Source organism: Leuciscus leuciscus (genome assembly GCF_965113295.1).
Source record: "Leuciscus leuciscus genome assembly, chromosome: 25".
NCBI classification, from domain to species: Eukaryota; Metazoa; Chordata; class Actinopteri; order Cypriniformes; family Leuciscidae; genus Leuciscus; species Leuciscus leuciscus.
Genome location: NC_138724.1, coordinates 28,979,052 through 28,990,830, shown reverse-complemented (window position 1 = coordinate 28,990,830; position 11,779 = coordinate 28,979,052). Strand labels below are relative to the sequence as shown.

The 11,779-nt window shown below is 37.4% G+C and overlaps 1 protein-coding gene across 9 annotated transcripts in view; it reads right to left on the bottom strand.

Annotated features, from left to right (window-relative positions):
• The window catches only part of LOC309491220 (GTPase IMAP family member 7), a 54,654-nt gene extending 43,760 nt beyond the window's left edge, over positions 1–10,894 (bottom strand). Inside the window, exons 1-3 of one of the 9 annotated variants that reach the window (XM_082160681.1) lie at positions 10,772–10,894; positions 10,596–10,682; positions 5,863–5,871 (exon numbers count right to left, since the gene is read on the bottom strand). In XM_082160681.1, the coding sequence (XP_082016807.1) occupies positions 5,863–5,871; positions 10,596–10,674 (88 nt within the window). In that variant the 5' untranslated portion in view covers positions 10,675–10,682; positions 10,772–10,894. Of the gene's footprint in view, positions 1–3,667; positions 5,872–6,141; positions 6,966–7,558; positions 9,915–10,595 lie in introns of those variants that run through there. The other 8 variants (XM_082160685.1, XM_082160686.1, XM_082160679.1 and 5 more) reach the window with 8 other exon arrangements.
• Positions 10,895–11,779: the final 885 nt, after the last annotated feature.

Below are 11,779 nucleotides of genomic sequence, written 5' to 3'. Positions count from 1 at the left end.
CGGAAGATGTGGAGGGATGCTAAAAAAAGACAGAAGAAGAGGGAAGCTTTAAGGAATAGCGACATAGCGACTCTGCTGCTGTTTTTGCCATTGGGATGTCTGAAAATATTGAACATAAAATACCATAATAAATACCATAAGAAACCCTGTAATTGTAGTTCTGTCTTTTGCTTTGCTAAAACTCTTGTGCTCGACAAAGATTTAAATGTTCGACTAGACACTAAACCAGTATGACAGGTGTTTTTGTATGGGCAAAGGGTGATCGGTTCTGCACATATTTTGCTCATCTCAAACGAGTCTATTGATTGGCTGATGACATCACAAGAATGTCATCAGTCCATTTCACAAACTTAACCCCTTCTCCAGCACCACCCATGTTGTCAAGTGGGGCATAAATGACCCAAAATAAAAAAGGTTTCTGTTTATAAATAATTCAGAATAGACACAATTCCAACATATATTTAAAAAGCCAACACTTGAGAGTTCACAGTCCAAGACTCAGAATTGCTCAGTTATTAATATGGAGAAGCTCAAACATAAAAAAAAACTAATAACAATACATATTTTAAATAAAAATGTGATGTGGCCGTAATGTAGCAACTTAGAAACACAATGAAACTGAAGTCACAAGCGTGGTCATGCTCCATTTCAGATCTGAGGATGTTATCTCTAAAACTATGAATTTTATGAAACATTTTCTAAGACCATATCATGTGAGTTTTTAGAGAAGGCTGATAAGATGCTAATCAAATATTTAATTGTCCGGTAAACCCACTTGCACTCTATTATCTAAGGTCTGGTGAGGTGAACTGCCCCATTCATGTTTCTAGAGTTCTCACTCGACAAACCTTTCACACCTCTCACCTAATCTTCATTATTCTTTTGTTTGTTTTCAGCCATTATTAGCATTTATTCTTGCATTACAAGGTTTTCCCATAAAACATTTTGATCCTACTATACATTTTTTCTTAAATATAACTTATTTCTAGAAAAAAAAAAGCATATTCTTGGGACCTTATGTGAATTCTTTGAACAAATTAGTTTATGGAATGGAACAGAAAAGCTCATGGTGCGAATGTGGCATTAGAGCTACAATTTACATCAAGCTACATAACCCAATTTAAAACATTAAAGTCCTCCTGTGGTGAAAATCAAGCTTTTAATGTTTATGTGTCTATGTGGTGTTTTTAATATGTTTTAAGACAAACCATGTGTAAATTCATAAGTCGACACCATTGCTGAGTATTTTCTCCTTAAAACTGCAGTGAACCAAAGACAGTCTCAATCGCTCACAAACTACCCTTGTAACCAATCAGATCATGAGGGGGGCGGAGCTTTAGCATATCATTACTATTCTCCGAAGAAGGAGAGTCTCAAGAGTAGCCAGGTTTTCCCTGTTGATATGAAAAATGGGGTACTTTTAACAATATAGCGAATTCATTATTTATATGATGTATATTATGATGTTATAATGAACTAAATGCCTTTCTCTACTGATGTTCAAAGATTTTCTAAAGATCGCTATTGATTGTTAGAAGGCAGACCGGTTTGGTTTAGTCTTGGTTAATTTCATTTGACAATCTGAAGAGAAAGCCACAGATATAATTTTTTATGGTTGACTAAGATAAACATATTTACGGTATGTAAGATCATAAACTTGTAGAGAAATCTCATTAGGCATTTTATTGCTTTCAGATTTGTTTTACATAGCGGATAAGTTAGTGTGCAGTCATTGTTATGAGCAGGTGATGGAAAAAAATTAAAAATAAAGATCTTGAACTGATTCTGCAGTAGATGATCGAACAATGTTGAATCTCTTCAGTAATTGGATAGTTTATTCTTATGTCTAAAGACCAAGAAACATCTAATTACTTGTGAAGTAATTGTTTACATTATGTATCTATGCTACTTATTATAAATTGATACTCCAAATGTTCCTGCGTTTGGGAGGAACTCTAACACTGTCTTGATATTGTCGTGTATATCGGCTTTAAAAAGACGCTGTATTCTTTGTATACTGTGTTTCATGATATCAACAGTGCTTTTGATGTAATTCTCTCCAAATCAGCCGATTAGCTAAAGCTTCCCATGTTCGTTCTTTTCCACCCTTAGACTAGGAGACTAGGACTGACTTATAATATAAAAATGTATAGTAATGATTGGTTGAAATCATTTGGAAAGTGAAATCTCCATGAGTGGTAGTTTTTTAAGGAATAGGCTAGTTAACCCAAAATGTAAATTTGTTCTTATTTATTCACCCTCATGTTCTTCCAAATATGCACTACTTTCTTTCCTCAGTCGTTTTTTTTTTTTTTTTTTTTTTTTGCTGACATGAACAGTTACGAGAAGCCATTTTATTTAAAACAAAGTCATAAACTCTCAGTTTGTAAACAGTCTTACATTTCTGCACTGTAAAACATAATTAATCTCTGTCACTACTGAGTGAACACTTAATGTACAGCAATATTTTAACTGAGTCTCAGTCTCTGATCAGCTGATTGGTGGGTTTTGATGAGACAACAGTAAACTAATAATATTTGTTAATCGATAAGTGCAAGTTTCATACTGTCTATTTTATATTTATTTACAGTTAAATCTCCAGATGAGGAAATCTGATCTTGAAATCATAACAGCAACATGATCTTAATTATTTTCAGGAAAACTGCATTGGTTTCACTGCAGAAGAAGTAAGTGGTCATTTGTCAGATGTTTTCATCCAGAGCTAAAGGGTCATAGCAACAATTATAACTAAAATATATACATAATAATCTGTTATTCATGATTTAATTGCTGTTTGTGACTTAATCTGATGCAGACTGCCTTCTAAAAATTACTATTAACGAACCAAACAGTAATGCTATATAAAATAGGTAAGAACTAGCCAGTTTTTCTATAATTACCTTGAGAAAACTCATTACCAACTCTAAAATTGACCAAGTGACTGAACCAGTGAGCACACAAGAACATGAAAAAATCTATATAAAATATACAGTTTTGAGCATTTCATTCTTTAAATAGCGATACACTATTGTAAATCCTAATATTAGCAGCATTATTGTCATCCCACCAAGCAGAGCAAACACATTCACAAATGCCACTGAAAGTGTCGCCCCAACGGTACAACATAGAAATTACCAGAGTACGAATAATTTATGGCTAATAATTGTATTGAGACATGAATGCAAAAGCACCGACTGTGACTCCAGGAGCCGCGTAACACGCGATGAGCACATCTGACCACGACCTAGGAGACCAAGGAGACAACACAGATAATACATTTCACAGAAAGGTTTAATGACTGGTGGCAGAGATCGAGTAAAATCATCAGGTGAGTGTTCTGAATGAAGATCGGTTGAATGAACTTAGCTGGCTAGTAATTGTCTCTTTGTATTGCAGGTGCTGAGATCGCAATGGCTGAAGATGATTGGATGATCTGAAGTTGAAGGATGACGAAGGTGAATAGTCTCAAACGTGAGATGAACAGGTAAGAAGCCGGGTAAGTTGACCAGTAGTAAACAACAAGACTAGACGATTGTGTTAGAGGAGACTACATATGTAGTGTGTGCTAATGAGCTGGTGCTGGATTAGTGTTCAGGTGAAGCTGATCGAGTGTGTGGAGCTGAAGGGTCTGGTGATGATGATGGTGTTGCATCCGTGACACTTATAATGTTAGTAAAGGTTTTTTTATTTTCTTCTCACCATAACAGCCATAATTCAGTAATACATTACACTTTACCACCCCGTTTCAGATCATCTGAATGAAAAACTCAGTTTTAGGTGCTGCTTCTCTTTTAAGATATTTACATTAGAAATAAGTATCACCATGCCAAGTCATAGCATGTGCGAGACTGCAGACAATATCTAAATGAGGGAAACAGGAGAATATGTTTGAGCGAATGCAATCATTTACATCAGACAACAAAAACCTCAAAAAAAAAAAAAAACATATCATCCATAACTTATGTGAAGCACATAAGAAACTATTAAACGACTGAAATAACAACGAGAAAACACAGTTTTCTGTAGACTGAAGTAATGGCCATTTAACAGATTTGACATTATCCAGAGTGGCCTTTGTTCATTTGTACAAACTGATGTTTTAGCAGATGTTAGCAGCCGTTCCAAAGAAAAACATGAAGAATTTCAACACAATTAGTTATTGATTAAGAGTTATTCCTCATTATAGTGACTTTGATGTAAAAGGAGTTTGTTTGAGACTTTCAGTAGTAAGTAAATGAGATCTAAACAAAGAGTAAATATTAAGAGAATTTTGTAATTTATGTTTTTATTTATGCAGCATTATGTAGTTAAGTGTCTAAATATATTTTTTAATTGTGTATTTAAACACACACACACACACACACACACACAACAATTCCAACACAGAATACATCATTTGAGATATGGTGTATATGGCATTGTGATATAAATATTTCAAATGTTAACATAAGATCAAAATCAATATCAGCATTAACTTGTTTTGATCCAAAGTCAATCAGATTATTTTGTGATGTAGTCACTAATACCGGCTTCAAATTACTGTAAAAATATATTGAAATGATACACTGCATAAAAATGAAATGAAAGAACCAATAAATACACAACAGCATGGAAAAATCATGAAAAAAATAACAAACTTTACAGATTCTCTCTTTAAATGGGAATACGCTATTGTAAATCCTAATATTAGCAGCATTATTGTCATCTTCACTAAGAACAGAGTAAAAACAGCCGCAAACCCCATTGAGAGCATCACTCCAACTGAACAAAACAGGAATAACTTGAGTGCAAACACTAGAGTTGTCCGAGTCTGCATCTGATCTGGGTTAATGGAATAAATTGTGCATAAATGAGCCCCGAATGTGAGTCCAGGAGCCGCGTGACACGCGATGAGCACGTCTGACCACGACCTGACGCTGGCAACTGTTCCTAGGGTCAGTCCTAGACCTGATATGAACACTATACTGGGAAATGCAAAGATCATGATTAAATACATTATGATTTGATGTCCGTGTCGAGAATTCGATAAGTCATAGTATGTCACTGCAATTGTGAAAGATGAGAACATGATCAAATTAAACGGAACGGCAACATTTGGATTCAGAATGTTTCTTAAAGTGACTGTAAAACTAACAAGTGCACCCAGTATTTCTCTAAAATAAAAATGTTCATGCTGTCCTTTAGAGAAAATAAGTAGAGCATCCAGTAAAATGAGTAAAATCCATCGTGCAATTTCGACTGAATTGTCATATTTTAGTGAAAAGAGCTGATTTTCCTCATGCACATCTTGACTCATCTCTTCTGTTTTTAACGTTTGTGTCAATACTGAGTAAAATCGGTGAGCATTGAGCCGAACTAGCTTGTCTATTTCCGCTACGAGAGCTGCTGTTTGAGCAGGTTTGGGTTCAGAGTCTCTGATCATGTGAAATCTGCCTCCACATGCGTTGATCATTTCTCCAGCGATCCCTCTGGACGCTCCTGTCAAACGCTCCTGGTGATTTTGGTGCAGAAGAACAATGCAGTACTGAAGAACTTCTGCTCCCAGCAGCTCCTGGACTCGTTTCACAACATCACACTCTTCTGATTCTTGATCTTCCAGATTCAGGAGCATTAAAACGGCGTGAGGTCCAGGAGACGAGAGAAACAGCGCTGTTGTGAAGCTCTGTCTCGCTGTGTCGTCCTCACAGAGGTTTGGTCCAGTGACCAGCATCATTCTACGACCCTCGTCTGTAATTACTGGAGTCTTTACAATCTCTCTGTCCTCCTGTCCACCGTCTTTCCTTCCTGACAGAATATCTGCAGCGCTGAATCTGGAGTCGCCTCGCATTCCCACTATCAGGATCCTCACTTCATCATCATCATCATGAGAAGCTGAAGAGAAAGAAGGAACACAAATGCAAAGAAGGAAAAATGGGGTAAGAAAGATATGCTCTTTGAAAACAAGCCTTATCATCGCATTTCATTTTGCTTCTCTTTTTATGGATTTATACAGGAAAACGAGACCAATATTCTGATTCAAAAGAAGGAAAGTCAATTAGGTTTGGGCATGACATTAGAGTGAGCAAATGAAGACAGTCGTGGGTTATTATAAATATACTAATTAAAAAATTTTTTTGAAACATTAAAGAGAAGGTACATAACCTTCTGCCTGTACAGACATGATGTGAAATGCCAAAATCAGTGTAAAAAGCAACTTGGGTTTTGTTCATTTAATCATACAGCCTAAAGAATACATGTAACCAAATGTAATTTTGAACATCTGTAACTCGGATTACCCAGATCAACGAAACTGTAAATGGCAAGATAGATATACACACACCTAAAGGATTATTAGGACCACCATACTTATACTGTGTTTGACCCCCTTTCGCCTTCAGAACTGCCTTAATTCTACGTGGCACTGATTCAACAAGGTGCTGAAAGCATTCTTTAGAAATGTTGGCCCATATTGATAGGATAGCATCTTGCAGTTGATGGAGATTTGTGGGATGCACATCCAGGGCACGAAGCTCCCGTTCCACCACATCCCAAAGATGCTCTATTGGGTTGAGATCTGGTGACTGTGGGGGCCATTTTAGTACAGTGAACTCATTGTCATGTTCAAGAAACCAATTTGAAATGATTCGAGCTTTGTGACATGGTGCATTATCCTGCTGGAAGTAGCCATCAGAGGATGGGTACATGGTGGTTATAAAGGGATGGACATGGTCAGAAACAATGCTCAGGTAGGCCGTGGCATTTAAACGATGCCCAATTGGCACTAAGGGGCCTAAAGTGTGCCAAGAAAACATCCCCCACACCACTACACCACCACCACCAGCCTGCACAGTGGTAACAAGGCATGATGGATCCATGTTCTCATTCTGTTTACGCCAAATTCTGACTCTACCAGCTGAATGTCTCAACAGAAATCGAGACTCATCAGACCAGGCAACATTTTTCCAGTCTTCAACTGTCCAATTTTGGTGAGCTCATGCAAATTGTAGCCTCTTTTTCCTATTTTTAGTGGAGATGATTGGTACCCGGTGGGGTCTTCTGCTGTTGTAGCCCATCCGCCTCAAGGTTGTGCGTGTTGTGGCTTCACAAATGCTTTGCTGCATACCTCGGTTGTAACGAGTGGTTATTTCAGTCAAAGTTGCTCTTCTATCAGCTTGAATCAGTCGGCCCATTCTCCTCTGACCTCTAGCATCAACAAGGCATTTTCGCCCACAGGACTGCCGCATACGGGATGTTTTTCCCTTTTCACACCATTCTTTGTAAACCCTAGAAATGGTTGTGCGTGAAAATCCCAGTAACTGAGCAGATTGTGAAATACTCAGACCGGCCCGTCTGGCACCAACAACCATGCCACGCTCAAAATTGCTTAAATCACCTTTTTTTCCCATTCTGACATTCAGTTTGGAGTTCAGGAGATTGTCTTGACCAGGACCACACCCCTAAATGCATTGAAGCAACTGCCATGTGATCGGTTGATTAGATAATTGCATTAATGAGAAATTGAACAGGTGTTCCTAATAATCCTTTAGGTGAGTGTATATATATATTTTTTTTTACTTACAGTCAGTTTATTTAGAAACACTGTAATTGTAGTTCTGTTCTGTCTTTTGCTTTGCTAAGACTCTTGTACTCGACAATAATGTAAATGTTCGACTAGACACTAAACCAGTATGACAAGTTTTTTATGGGCAAAAGGGTGATCGGTTCTGCACATATTCTGCTCATCTCAAACATTCTGTCAATTCCATGTTTGATATTCCAAATTTGTGACTAACTCTGGATCGTGTTCACATGAAGGTGTGATGTTTAAAGAGAACAGCCAATCGAGATGGTGAAACATAATTCAGCTTATTTCAGTTCACTGCTGAAGATCTAGAGATATTTTGAAAAAAATATGAAGGATTTAAATACATTAACTCAGCAAGAAGGAATATGAGAGGACTGTTTGAAAGAAAATATCTGAATATATAAATGCACTATAGTAGATAGTTTGTATAAGTCCACAACAAACTTAAAAAACTTGTAATCCTAGTGATTTCAAAGGCTTAATATTCAAATATTACATCAAATATTTTAAAGCTTATTTATATAAAAGAACATCTTAAATTTATTAGTTGCTAAAAATGTAAACTAGATATTTTATTAAAAACACATAATACAAAGCAATGTTTTCAGAGGTTTAATAGATGTTTTGATCCCGAGCTTTAGCAACAATTATAACTTAGTCACTGTTTGTGACTTGAAGTGATGCAGTCTGCCTTCTACAAGTTACTATTGACAGTAATGCTGCTTAAAACAAGAACTGACTAAGCTTTCAAGAAGTACTTTGAGAAAACTCATCATCATCCCTAAAATAAGAAAGACTGAACCAATGAGCACACAACCACATGAAATAAACAGTGTAAGAACTGTTAAACCGATCACTTTCTCTAGAGTTTCAGGCTTTAAACGCCAATATGCCACTGTAAGCCCTGATATTAGCAGCATTATTGTCATCTTCACACCAAGTAGAGCAAACACAGTCACAAACCCCATTGAAAGTGTCGCCCCGATGATACAACACAGAAATGACCCGAGCACAAAGTCTGGAGATTCACGACTAATCTTTTCATTGTGAAATATGAATGCATAAGCCCCGGCTGTGACTCCAGGAGCCGCGTGACACGCGATGAGCACATCTGACCACGACCTGACGCTGATGATTGTCCCAAAGACCAGAGATGAACCCAGAACAAATGGTAAGGACATAATTGATATCCACGTAAACAATAGAAGAATGAACATATTTGCTATCAAATCCCCTATGATATTTCTGGAGTTTGGATCACTGCTACTTCTGCTAAAATTTAAATCTTCTATTTCTCTGCCGTCCATTGTAAATATAGTTGCAAGTGATGTTATCAAGGCCAAATTTAGTGGTATAGCAACATCTGGACTCAGAACATGTCTCAGATAGACCATAAACAATTCAAGCGCTGCAAATTTTGCCCCAAAAATCAACATTGTGTTATTTCCTTCAGTGTAAACAACAAGAGCTATAAATGAAACAAGGGAAATCCATCCTATGATTCCAGCCGCTCCTCCTAAAGTGTCATATTTTACAGACAAGAGCTGATTTTCTTTATGCACATCTTGACTCGTCTCTTCTGTTTTTAACGTTTGTGTCAATACTGAGTAAAATCGGTCAGCGTTGAGTCGAACTAGCTTGTCTATTTCCGCTACGAGACCTGCTGTTTGAGCAGGTTTGGGTTCAGAGTCTCTGATCATGTGAAATCTGCCTCCACATGCGTTGATCATTTCTCCAGCGATCCCTCTGGACGCTCCTGTCAAACGCTCCTGGTGATTTTGGTGCAGAAGAACAATGCAGTACTGAAGAACTTCTGCTCCCAGCAGCTCCTGGACTCGTTTCACAACATCACACTCTTCTGATTCTTGATCTTCCAGATTCAGGAGCATTAAAACGGCGTGAGGTCCAGGAGACGAGAGAAACAGCGCTGTTGTGAAGCTCTGTCTCGCTGTGTCGTCCTCACAGAGGTTTGGTCCAGTGACCAGCATCATTCTACGACCCTCGTCTGTAATTACTGGAGTCTTTACAATCTCTCTGTCCTCCTGTCCACCGTCTTTCCTTCCTGACAGAATATCTGCAGCGCTGAATCTGGAGTCGCCTCGCATTCCCACAATCAGGATCCTCACTTCATCATCATGAGAATCTGAAACCATCATGCAAAGAAAAAAATGAGGCAAGAAAGGTTTATTCTTTGAAAACAAGCCTTATGCAATTTTGATTCTCAAGTAAATTGATCTTGTGTAAGGATTTTTTGAGATAAAAATGAGACAAACATACCGATTCAGAAGAAGGAAACTCATATGAGTTTGGAATGACATTAGACTGAGTAAATGAAGACAGTTGTGAGTTATAGGTACAATATTTATTAAAATTGTTTAGTTAAAGGGGTGGTTGATAATGATTTCACTTTTCTAACTGTAGTTAGTGTGTAATGTTGCTGTTTGAGCATAAACAACATCTGCAAAGTTACAACCCTCAAAGTTCAAAGCAAAGGGAGATATTTGCTTTTAAAGAAATTGTTTTTTAAGGACTACAACAAACGGCTGGTAGAGACTACACCACATTCCTGCCGGGTAAGTGACATCACCAACCCTAAAATTTACATAAACCCCGCCCCCTGAACACGATTTATAGATTACCAAGACAGAATATGCTAACCAATGACTAGAAGATAACTCACATAAGCTACATAAATTCATCAACTAACCATTCAGAAATGTCCAGTTGCTTCTACATGTTTCACTTCTTCTTGAGTCTCTCCATCATTGTCTGAATCCGGTTTGAACATAAAAGGCTAAACGTTTTTGAAATGTTCAGTGCATGTCTATGTGAGTGCAGCTGTTGAAGCTCCGCCCCTTGCGCCGGGAGCAGCAGCTCATTTGCATTTAAAGGAACAGACAATACGGTGCGTTTTTGCTCACCCTCAAAAATTGACATGCTATATAAAAATATCTGGGGTATTTTGATCTAAAACTTCACATACACACTCTGGGGACATCAAACAGTAAACAGTAAAGAGCAGGTACATTACCTTCTGCCTGTACAGACATGATGTGCAATGCCTGAATCACCGTAAAAAGCAACTTGGGTTTTACCATGGTTAATTTCATCGTACAACCTAAAGAATACATGTTGCCAAATGTAACTTTAAACATCTGTGACTCGAACTACCCACATCAACAAAAGTAGGTAACAGTTTTTACTTACAGTTAGTTTATTTAGAAACGCTGTAAATGTAGTTCTGTCCGTCTCTTGCTTTGCTAAATCAACTGTGCTCAACATGGGTTAAGATGTTCGTTAAGATACTAAACCAGTGTGACAGGTTTTTTGTGTTTGTGTGTGTGTGTGTGTGTGTTTTGGGAATTGGCTCAGCTCCAGACTGCTACTAATAGCCAGGTGTGGTTTAATGAATACAAACTCTGGTGCGATTGCTCTGTTAGTGCTGTTCATCTGAATAAGTGTGAACACTGCCATCCGAACCCTGGTGCCCCTGAAAATGTGGGTCTCGATCCGCTTCCAAACAAACTCTGGTGCGGATCGACTGAAATATTAACGCAGCATGGACCGAAGGCATCTAACGAACCAAAAACAGGTTGTGGTGTCACCAACGAACCCATTTAGCCTAGCACACAGCATTGCTTTGGATTTTCGGTAAGCAGTGTTGATGAAATTTACTTTTAAAAGTAATGCATTACAATATTGCATTACTCCTTAAAAAGTAACTAATTGAGTTACTTAGTTACTTTTTCTAAAAAACAAATGCGTTACATTACTTATTCATTTTGTTTCTCACCTTGGCTGGGCTTGCTTGTTAGTTTTTTTAATAACAACCAAAAAAAGTTTTATTTTTGGCATATGCAAAGGCCCTTTCACGCCAAAAGTGAAATGAATAAGACTCAGAATGAAGGAAATGCTAAATCATTCCTGTACAGTAAAGAGCGCAGCTCAAACAAACCTTTCAGGTCTGCTAGCATTCTGGATTGCAGAAGAATAGGGGACAATAGAGATGTCAGTCAATAAATGCAACCCTCTACGAGTCGCCATTGGCTAGAAAATTGTTTTATTTACTTGCCAGACTTTTTACTTTACATGGATTGCAAGAACAGTGCAAATGAAAAATTCTACATTAATATAATATAAGATATACATTTCTAATACTATTAAAGTCAAGTAAACAGTCTGTAATAAAATAAGAACAAATAATCAAACCATTTG